This window comes from Melospiza georgiana, chromosome 2, assembly GCF_028018845.1.
Source record: "Melospiza georgiana isolate bMelGeo1 chromosome 2, bMelGeo1.pri, whole genome shotgun sequence".
Classification (NCBI taxonomy): Eukaryota; Metazoa; Chordata; class Aves; order Passeriformes; family Passerellidae; genus Melospiza; species Melospiza georgiana.
Genome location: NC_080431.1, coordinates 80,466,764 through 80,478,097, shown reverse-complemented (window position 1 = coordinate 80,478,097; position 11,334 = coordinate 80,466,764). Strand labels below are relative to the sequence as shown.

Here is an 11,334-nt window from a genome sequence, read left to right as displayed (position 1 = left end):
TGTAAGAGACGGGAAGATCAAACCAAAAAAGGCAAGAGATGAAAGAAAAACATGAAGGGTACTTGCTGGGAAGTGTCTTCTACACTTTTTCCACTGGCTATATAGAAGCGAAACGTGTTAGAAAAACAACAGCGACCCAGAGAATTTCCACTAAAAGATGCTTAGAGCAGTGTCGCTGGTCCCTCCCTCTCTGCCCTCACGTGCCTCGGGCTCTGCTGCTTTCTTGGTCGTGACGCATCCTCGCAGTGATACGGGGAAACTCGCTGCCCACCTGCACTATAAAGGCATTGAGGGAAATGCTTTGATCAGAGGCAGAGAGAGAGCAGGAGAGCAAGGTCATCCCACTGACCCCTCCGTGCTCACCCACCCTTTCTGACAACCTTCTTTGCCCATGCCTCACTTTTGCTGATCTCTTCAAGCTTTGGACCTCCTTAAGCACAGAGCTGAGTGAGAAGCAGCCTGTCTCCTGGATGCCACCATGAGGCTGGTGTCCCTGCTGCTGTTCCTCATCTTCACTCTGCTGCCTTTCACTGGTAAGAGGGGCTGAACATACTGGGGAGGGCAGAGTAGCTCAGAAATCTGAGTCTGGGTGTTACTTGATCCCTGGAATGGCTAGAAGGGAGAATTTCTGCCCTTCCAACTCCACAGAAGGTGGCCAGGCATCATGCTGTATCCTAACCCAGCCTGGCAAAGATGGCATCCCCACCCCAGAGTGGGATAACACCGAATCCTGCTCTCTGCTCAACTCTCCATCTCGTTACAGCTGGCCACATCCTACCAGGACTATTGGAGGGGAGAAGCAGGGAGCAGAAAGTGTGGGTCAGAGAGGGGAGTTCAGCCGTGCTGCCCTGCCACTTGGGCCCCAGAAAGACAAGGGAGAGCTCAAAGCAGCTGCCTGACAAGATATCCGTGCTGTGGAAAAGGCATGGGGGAAGGTATGCCAGGGCCACAAGAGACACGAGTCCTTCTGGGGGAATGGGAGGGTTGGAGGCCCGTTGAGCCCCATTTCTCTTTCCCCATGTTCCCTCCTTCCCCATATTCCTTCCTTCCTTCCTTCCTTCCCCATATTCCCTCCTTCCTGCCCCCTCCCTTGATCTCGTGTTTGCCTCTGGCATGAGCTGCTCCCTGTCTTGCTTGCAGCGTGCACCAGGAGCCACACGTGGTGCTGGAGGTGGGCTACTCGGGCCTGCAGAAGACAGCCCAGCTCATGAAGCCCCGGGTGTCGCTCCAGGACTCCGCCCTGCGCAATGGCAACTTCTCCCTGCGCATCGTGCCCGTGCGCGGCGAGGACGCGGGGCTCTACGAGGCACAGGTGAAATACGGGACAGAGGTGCACAGCTGCCTCGTGGAGCTGGGGGTGATCACAGGTAGGACAGGATGGAAAACCTGGGGAAAGGTGATTTTGGGACCAGGGAGGTTGTAAAGGTGGGATGGGGTGGGGATGCCGTGTTTGGCGGGGCCGTGTTTGGCACAGGCAGCGCCCTCTGGAAAGTGCAGTTTGCTGCTGTCTGCCCTCAGCTCTGCAGGGAGAGCTGCCTGAGGGATGAAGTTGGAGCAGCACAGACACAAAGAAGGCTTTGGTGGCTCCCCTATGACCTCAGCTCACCCCCAACCCAAACCCTTCTTTTTGCAGTGACCCTCAGTCCTCCCAGTCCGGTGATAGAAAGTGAGATGCTCTCGATGAGCTGCAACTCCAGCCACCGGGCCAGCCTTGTGGAGACGTGCTGGTTCCACAAGGAGCACCTGGGCCCCACCTCCAGGACCTTCTGCTCCTTGTCCGGGACTCTCTCCATCCTCCATCCAGCCATGAGTGACGCGGGCTCCTGGCGCTGCCAGCTTCGCTACTCTGATAAGGAGATCATTTCTGCCACCTTCAACCTGCAAATTCTGGGTGAGCTCAGCCTCTGTGCTGATACCCCAGCATCCCCAGGCTGATCCCTTTGATGTGACTGACTAACCCCCACGGCCCCAGCTCCCACCTTTCCTCACTTCCCAGGTCAGTCACGTCCCTGAGGAGCTCTTTCCAGACACCACCCCACATTGCCTTCTTTCCCTGGTTCAGGTTTTGATGGCCCAAGCAGCCCTGTGGTCTATGCAGCAGCTGGCTCTGCAGCCGATCTACCCTGCAGTCTGAGCTACCTTCCCAGAGCCCTTGGGATGAGGGTGGTGGCAGCCCACTGGAGCCATCTTGCAGGAGGACATTTGGAAGACAGGGGCATCTCCCAGAACCTGAGCAGCAGGAGCTTCCCCCTGCACGTCCCCGTGGTGGGGCCGGGCGATGCAGGGCAGTACCGCTGCGCTGTCTCGGTGGGACACAGGACAATCAGCAGGGACGTGACCTTGGCCGTGCTTACAGGTGAGAGACTGGGGTCCCTCACTGCAGATAAACACCCCCACCTGTCTGTGCAATGAGCTCCTGGTCATGGGTTCCCACCCTGGGGGAAGGAAACAAGATCTCTGTTCAGGGCATTGCACTGCATTGGACTCTGCTGGAATCGGGGGCTTTCCTGGGTGACTTGATTATTCCTCTTAAGAATGAGAAAGACAAAAAAAATAATGTAGAGGGAGTACTAAAGAAAAGATTCAATAGCAGAAGAATGGACAAGGAAGAGATGTGGACATGCCTGCAGGTTTTCCTGAGGTTGCTTTTTCCCCTTTGCCACAGTGACTCCGAGCATCCAAGGACCAGTTTCTGAGGGGACTCGTTTGCTGCTCATCTGCAGCCTCACACACGCCCAGGGACATGAGCGTTTCCAGTGGACTCACCTTGACTCAGCCCCCACTAAGAGCAAGCTGGCTCTGGCTACTCCCCATAGCTTGGAGAGCCACAGCTCCCGGGTGGGACCTACCTTGGAAATACCCCAAGTGTCACAAAAGGACACGGGCAACTGGGAATGCAGCGTGCATGGCCCAGAAGGCAGACTGGGAGCAGTGGAGTATGACCTGCAGATCACAGGTACTGTCCCCCGTGGCTCTGCAAACAACCTCTTCTTCTCCTCACCTGCTTAGCTCTCTGGTGCCCTTTCCTCTCTCAGCCTCATCCTGTCCTTCTCCCCTTACACCACTTGGGTCCCATCTTCTTAGCTGTCACCAGTTCCTCATGCTGCTCCTTCCAGTTCCCTGCCTACCTCTTTCCTATTTTGCCTGTTGCTGTGCTGTCCCACCCATTCCTTGTGCAGAATCAACCATCCCTTCCTTCCTCACTGTGGTTCCTCCTCACAGGGGCCCAGGTCTCCAGCGCTCCCTCCATCTTTAGTGGGCAGATTACCTTTGGGCTCACACTCACCCTCTTCTTCCTGCTTGCCGTTTGTGTGGTGGCTCTGGCCCTACAAAAAAGGGTAAGTGTCCATCACCCCACTCCTGTTATTTCTCCACCCTTATTTGACCTTGCCCAGATTACTCCAGAGACAGCAGTGAAAGGCGCTGGGGACACAGTGGCCGGAGGAGATGTGGGGCTGGAGCAGCCTGCTGATGGTGTCATGGACACACAGGGAAAGCCATGGCACTGGCACATTGTACCTGGGCATTGGCAGGTCTGGCTAACCACAGCATTCCTCAGGGGCAGCTCAGACACCTCAGAGAAGGAAGAAAACCTCCTAAGCTTTGAAAAGCTTCATGTTTATTGCCCCAGAGATCAAGCCATGCTGTAGTAGAGGAGGGTCAGTTGCCAGGCTTTTGTAGATGTCCTCTCTCTCATTCCTTAGCTGGATGTTTTCATGTAACCATCCCCTGTTCTGTACCAATGCCTGCTGGTGCCCAGACACGGATATTGATGCAGGGCTGCTGTTTCTGGCTCAGCCCTCACACCTCAGCTCTCATCTTCCTGCAACTTAATGTCCTTCATTTGCTCAGCTTGTTCCGGTATCTTGTCCTCTGAAAACTCTGCCTTGTACCTTTGCCTCTATGATCCCTCAAGACCAGGCCAGGACTAATCCCTCCCCAGCACATCACTGGAAAAAACTGTGCAAACAAGTCAGACTGTTTCCCTGAAGTTTTCATATTATTGCTCTGCAAATTAATAACGTGGCAAAACCATCCTTCAGGGTTTCCTTTTGCAGACAAGGGAGTAGCTGTGATGCAGCTGCCTCCTACTTAGTCTCATGGAAAGGGCCCATGATGACAATTCTGGTGGGGAAGGGGCTGGGCGATGAGAGCGAGATAAGTTTGGAAGAGCTTACCCTGGTGAAAGAGCTGGGAGCCTTGAAACTGCCTCGAGCTGAGCATGAGGGATGTGACAAAATTGATGAGAAGTCTCAGCAAGCCCCAGTGGCTGGAGGCTGAAGGCAGGCAGCATCGCAAAAGAAGCAAGGTGGAAATTTTAAAGAAACCACTGTGGGTAGTGCAAGAGCAGCTCGTGACAGGTTCTTCGTCATCCGTCCTTAATCAGCATTGATGGTAAAGCATAATATGAGGCAGAATTTTACACTTTCTGTGAGACTCTCTAAAGTGTGCAAGGCCAGGGCAAGGTGATCAGAACCAACCTTTCTGGCCCAAAACCTGGGACGGGAACCCCTTAACAGTGTACCTATAAATGGGTGTCCAGCTGTTTGCTTAAACAGCTCCCATCCCACCAGGATATTCAGGATATTCATCGTCCCAAAGCATTTGCATTTGCCCCCAAGGCCCTGGTGTGCTGAGCAAGCCAGGCTCCCATGTGGCAGCAGAGCTCCTCTGTCCATGGGAGTTCCTCATCCAGCTGTGGATGGCCCTGCTTTAGCAGGACTGGATCATCTCCAAAGGTCCTTCCGACCCCAGCCACCCTCTGGTTCTGTGATTCACACCCTTCCCTGCACAGGCTCCCTGCGGGCTCACCCTCCCTCAGAGTGCAGGTGAGGTGGTGCCTGGAGCAGAGATATCAGCTCTTCTCTGGTTCTCTCTCTCTCTCTGCTGGCATCCTCTGAGACTGCACTTGCTGTTCCTGCTCCCCGTGGTGTATCGTGCACACCTGATGGGCTGCTGCCCACACATTAGGAATTCCCATTCCAATCCCCTGATCCTATCAATGTCTGATCAGTACTGTTGCATTTCATTGATCCTGTCACTCAGGTTAGTGCTGCCTTCTCCTAAAATATCTGTGTCTTGTATGATATTCTCATCCTCTTCCTTCCAAATGAGGCTCCTCAACTTTATCAGCAGCCTAACTCATTAGCACTTTCACACTCTCTGTGCCAATAATGACTGGTCTTTGAAGACTTGTGCTTTTCATTTCCCTTCAGCCTGGCAGAAACCTGTCAGCAAACCCCAGTCCCCTCCTCTTAGCTGAGATCACACCTACCATGCCATTCTCTAGCTAATCTCATCCTTCTTGCTGTACTGTCTGTGTGTAACCCTACACTGCTATCAGGAGCCCTGAGATCGACCTCTTTTTCACTGCCTAGAAAGTCACTTGTGTGGTTCTGTCTCTAATTTGTTCTTATCTCATTTTGCACAAGCCTTCATGCCTTTATTACCTCTCCAAAAAGGTGTTGTACAATCTGACATACATCAAACCTGACAGTGGCCTGACCATTGCCCAGATCAGTGATTGCTCTCCCTTAGCCAGGTCCTGTCTTTGTTATTCCTTATGCCCATCACACCACAGAGGATTGTGCTGAGCCAGCCTTCCCCAGAAGGGATTGCATGTCTCAGAGAGTGTCTCCTTCCCTGGCTCTGGCAGGGAATGGGAGCCTTCTGCTTGCAAGCAGTAGGACTGTCCCCCACGGCAGGGAGAAGCCCCCAGACCTGTGCCATTCCGTCTCTCCCCCATGTCTGACGTAGCCTCTTGCTTCCCTTTCAGGCACGGGCTCCTGCCTTCCCAGCCCTGGAGGGGATGTTTGCAGCCAGTGTGCCCTGGAAGCCCATGGAGGAGAAGCAGAAAGGGAAGAAGCAGCAAACGGAGTGCTGATGGAAGCAGGGCATGCATGGCAGGGTGAAACTCTGTGTGCCACAGAGAGAGAGGGATGGGCGCCGGGCAGACCCCTTTCTGCAGGAGGGCTGGGGATGGCCTGGGCAGGGCTGGGGGCCCTGGAGCTCTGTGCCTGCAGAAGGGCTGCAGGCTGCAGCCAGGGCGAGGCAGACTCGCCGCTGCAGTCGGGTGGCCAGCAGATGCTTTGGAGCTGCTGGCAGTATTTGAGCCAGCAGCTACTGCCTGCTTCTGTGCCACATGTCTGTCCCACTCTCTGCCCCTCCTTCATGGCCTCCCTCTCAGGCTTTCTCTGGTGGAACTCTTGGATGCTGGACATGGCTGGAATCCATCTCCCCTGCAGTCTGACAATGTTTTTCCCCCCATGCTGACTCTCTTCTCCTCTCCCTCTCCCTGCACTGCCCTGCTCACTGCCCTGTTGCACATTTGGAGCATTTTAACTTATTAGAAAATAATTTTAGAACTTAAAATAAATTCATGTGATGAAAAAGCCCACTGACCCCTGTGTGTGCTTGTGGAGGAGCGTGCCTATTTGACAGAGCTGGGTGTACCTCTGCCTGTGTGAAGCCATTTCTAAGGCTTTTGCTGCCTTCTCTTTCTCTTTCAGTTCTGTTTTACTGAAGTTCCTGTTCGTTTCTGACATTTTCACAGTGAGGAAGGGGAAATTAAATGCCACTAGAGAAGGAAGAATCACAGGTTCAGTCTTTCCTTTTTGCTGCATTTCAGAGCCTTCTTTTCTTTTATTCCTCCCATCTGACTGTCCTTGTTCATTCATTCATTTATTCCTTTAGTCCTCACATTTTCCTGAAAGATCGACAAGTGGCATTATGGCTCTTTTAAGGATGTACTTAGCAATGTAAGCATGAGTCTGCCAGGCCCCACCTCTGCAGACCTTCAATGTGTTTAAGTTTCATGCAGTCAGAGAATGCTCTTCAGGTCCCCTCTGAGCAGCCATGGAGGACTGTGGTACTGAATGCAGCCCCAGAAGAAGCACCTGGTAATGAGAGTCACACGTGGGATTTCTCCCACATGGGCCCCACGCTGAGGCTGCTCCCTGTCCAGGATGGAAGATTCTCTTGGCTTGAGAGAACGTCACCTCAGCCAGAACAGCTTTTCATTATTTCAGCAGGCACATGAACAGACCTTCTTACTGTGTGGGTCCCCCCTTCCCTCCCCAAAAGGTTTAAGCACTCAGGTAGTGAATGCACTCAGGCGTCCTTAGACTGCAGTAACACCCAGTAGTCACTCCAGGGAGCACATCTGGACTCCTCAGCTCTTTAGCTACTCAGCTATCCATGTATTTTACTGAAAATGACACCTCTTTCTCCACTGAATGCTAGAGAAGTGCAGCAGAGCTGCGAGGTAGACTTGTCTGCTTCAACCATCCCATGCAATTTCAGGCAGACCCTGGAGCAGAACCAACAAAAGGCAAGACAGACCAGCGTGGTACCAGCATCTTCCTAGGCAAAGGATAACACTGCCTTTTTTTTTCAGGTGGGAGTGATCTGTCTAGCTCAATCTCCTCTCTCTGCCAGATGCTTTGGAGGTAGAGAAAAGGCTGGTTAACCCCTGTGGGGCTGAGGGGCAATCCGATATCCACCAGGATCACACCACATTCTCTCAGCGCCTGACAGGGGTTTGCTCTCTCTTCTCACACACAATGGGATGCTCTCTCCTCCTGCGGGTATCCCTTTCAGCACTGCCTGTGACAGCCTGGATGTTCTCATTGCTCAGATGTGTGCCTGGTCTCTGTCTAAACCTCCCTGGTTCCTTGTACTCTCTGACTTCCTCTGGCAATCCGTTCTGGGATCTGCTTATTCACTGTGTGAAAATAGTTCCTCTCTCCGTTTTGAACTAAAAGCTTTCCACTGTCACCATTTCCTTTTCTCCCATCACAAAGGCTGGGAAAAGAGGGACTCCCAAATCCATCCTACCTTGGATGGCCATTATTTTACCACATTTTATCACAGCCTCTTTTTTGTTATTTCCCCATCCCCTCGTGACTCACTACCTTCCAGGTACAAATCCCAGATTTTGGGACATTCTCTCAGACAGTTTGGGCAGGCCCGGCTCTGGGCACAGTCAGCTCTGCTCAGACCCTTTGGAAGAGGAGGCAGCAGCCCAGCAGGGGAGCAGTGCTGGTTTACATGAGACACAGAGCCTTTCTCTGCTTCACTTCCATCCAGCCCTTCCGTGTTTTGTCTGCCTCTCTGAAAGAAGTTGAACAACACTGAGCTTGTAGCCAGCTGTTCACTGTGCCTGTCATGATAGGCAGATGTCTGACATGGTGCAGTTACAGTGAGCAAAAGCCTGGAAGTGTTTACACAGTTTAAGTTTTCCTTCCTGGAAACTATTCCTATATGTAGGAAAATATTTCCAAATCAAGATGGCACAAGGCAAGTCAGTGGAGTTGAGGTGGAAGGACCAAGAATCTGCACAATAAAGCAAACAAATCTGGAAGCCTGTTTCAAGTGGAGTCAATAAATAGAAACAGGAAATTAAGCAAATGACATATGACAGAAAGAGACCTGATGCTTTTCCATAAGGATACAGTTACAGGTGCAAAACTCAAATAAATATTTTCAACATACCAGAATGTGGTCATTTGACCCTGGCTGGGTCCATCACTCCTTTCTCTAACTGGATGGGAGGCAGAAAGTGTAAAAACAGGCTCATTGGTCCAGATAAGGGCAGGGAGAGATCTCTCACTGATTATCATCACATCAAAACAGACTCGCCATGGGGAAATTATCTGAATTTATTACCAATTAAATCAAATCAAATCCAAGCAGGATATTGAGAAAATAAACTCAAATCTTAAAAGACCTCCATCCCACCACTCCATTCTTCCAAGGCTTAACTTCACTTCCAATTTTCTGTACCTTCTTCCCCACAGCAGTGCAGGGAGACAGAGAACGGGGGTTGCTGTCGGTTCATCAGGTGTTATCTCTGGCGCTCTTTCCTCCTCAGAGGAAGGACTCCTCACACTCTCCCCTGCTCCAGGGGTTCCTCCTGCAGGAGAGAGCCCTCCCTTAACTTCTCAAATTTGAGTCCATCCCATAGGCTGCAGTTTTTCACAAACTGCTCCAGCATGGGTTCCCTCTGGGGTCATCAGTCCCACCTGCAAACCTGCTCCAGGGTGGGCTTCTCTCTCCACAGGGCCACAAGTCCAACCAGGACTCTGCTCCAGTGTGGGCTTCCCATGGGGTCACAGCCTCCATCAGGCATCCACCTGCTTCAGTGTGAGGTTCTCTGTGGGCTGCAGGTGCATCTCTGCTCCTTCATGGACCTCCATGGGCTGCAGGAGAGTGCCCTGCCTCACCATGGTCTGCACCACAGGCTGCAGGGAATCTGTGCTCTGGCACCTGGAGCACTCCTGCCCTTCTTCCTGCACCGACCTTGGTGTCTGCAGGGCTGATTCTCTCACACATCCTCACTCCTCTCTCTGGCTGCAGTTGTTCATGTTCTTTTCATCCCACTTGACCATGTTGTCCCAGAGGCTCTACTGCCATCACTGGAGGCTCAGCCTTGGCCATCAGTGTCTTGGAGCCAGCTGGCTTTGGCTGTGTCAGACATGGGGGAAGATTCTGGCAGCTTCTCACAGAAGCCAACTCTGTAGCTCCCCAGCTATCTAGGCCTTGCCACGAAAGCTCATTGCACAGTGGATGGAAACTTTAGAAAAATATAGGAAATCCAGTGGATTCCCTTTTAGCAGAGAGGAGGGCTTAAGGAATGCAAAGAAAGTGTTACACATGCAAATTCCTTTGCGTAGGACTCCTCCAAAAGGAATTGGAAGACAACCTTTAATCCCAAACTAATCTTTTTTCAGTAAGAAAGATCAGCATCATTAGAAAAAATCATAACTAGGTCCAGATGTTCTGCAACCCAGACTTCTGAGGGATTTACAGTGAGAGGCTAAATTCTAGCAAATAGCATAATCTGACAAAAGAGCTACAAGAAAAATAGATCTATTGTGGTCTTTGTGCATTCTGCACAGCCTTTTCAAAACAATAAAATGTTAAAACCAGATATCAAATTATGTAGGCTACTAAGGCATACTGAGTTTTATATTTGCTTGGCAAATTTATGGGAAAAATATCAGCACCAATCCTGCAAAAAAATCCCATTACTTAGTACTCTGCTTCTGTTGTTTCAACACTTTGATGCATAAACCCAAAATATGTAGGGTTTTACTTTTGCCTTCTAAAGGTAAAACTGTCAAACCAAGCTCCTTATGGGAATGCTGTTGTTGTGGGTAGTGCATCTTGTGCCTCCCACTAAGTTCCAAAGCATCTGGGACAGTCTTTTCATACTTGTGGATTCCATCATGCCCAAGAGTTTCTCTCCTAGGTTTCCATCCCTCTGGCCTGCCAGTTCAATGCCTCTCCCTCCAAGAGCTGTCATATGGTGTGCTCAGAAAAGGGTGTCACTGCCACCTGAATGCAGGGGTCTCAGAGGGTCCCGTGGCAGGACGACATGGGACACTCCTGGAGCCCAGAAACACGGGAAATCACACACAAGGGCAGATTTTGCAAGGATTTGGTCATTCTCATTCTTACTGAGGTTCCTCTTCTTTTACAGGCGCTGTGTGTCTTCTTTCTTGTCACCAGCTCAGCATTCCCACTTTGTATGTAAAATGACACAGGATTTGTACCAAGGGGGACACACCAGCAAACTCCCTAACGAGCTTTGGGGGCTGTCAGGAGCTCAGTTAGCACCCTGTTCGCAGGCACTCCCCAGCCCTTCAAAATCTCAAATGAGATATTAGGAAGAAGCTCTGCGCTGTGAGGGTGGAGAGGCACTGGCACACGTTTCCCAGAGAAGCTGTGGATTCCCCACCCCTGGCAGCGCTCAAGGATCCCGGTCTATTGGAAGGCGCTGCTGCCCAGGGCAGGATGTCGGAGTGGGTGATCTTTCGGGTTCCTTCCCAAACCGCGGGCTCTAAGGGAGGGCAGAGCTGTGCGGGGACAGCTCCCGGTCCCTCCCGGCTCCTTGTCCCGAGCCGATGCCGCCACCTAGCGCACCGTGCGCGGGATTCCTAAATGCGCGTCAGGACAGCCCCTCCACCAGCCTCTGCCCCTCGCTTTTGCCAAGGCCAGCGACAGTGAGACAGTAAAGCAATATTACTGTACAGGTTCCCAAAAACTCCCCCAGGCACCTCCCTCCTGCCTGTCGCATTTCTCTCATGTCCTTAACATGGGCTTGGGCTTGGTTAGGCTTGCTTTACTCTCTGTCACTTTTGGTGACACACTTCCGCGGGTTTCATTCTTGATTCCTCTGTCAGTGCCCTCCAAGCAGTCCCTGATTTCCCAGCACACTGGGCTCGTCTTGCTCCATCAGGCTCCACCCCTCCTGACTAAATACAGGGGACCCCCTTGCTCATGAAGGACCTCTCTGGGGGGGTTCCTGATTTTCCACTGTGATCAGCACAA

At 51.9% G+C, this 11,334-nt stretch overlaps 1 protein-coding gene across 1 annotated transcript; it reads left to right on the top strand.

Moving 5' to 3' along the window:
• Positions 1-463: 463 nt before the first annotated feature.
• Positions 464-5,884, top strand: LAG3 (lymphocyte activating 3). The gene is made up of 8 exons (XM_058019034.1): positions 464-533; positions 764-935; positions 1,141-1,367; positions 1,634-1,891; positions 2,063-2,356; positions 2,666-2,956; positions 3,223-3,338; positions 5,777-5,884. The coding sequence occupies exons 1-8, from the start codon at positions 479-481 to the stop codon at positions 5,882-5,884; spliced, it is 1,521 nt and encodes a 506-aa protein (XP_057875017.1). The 5' UTR covers positions 464-478.
• Positions 5,885-11,334: the final 5,450 nt, after the last annotated feature.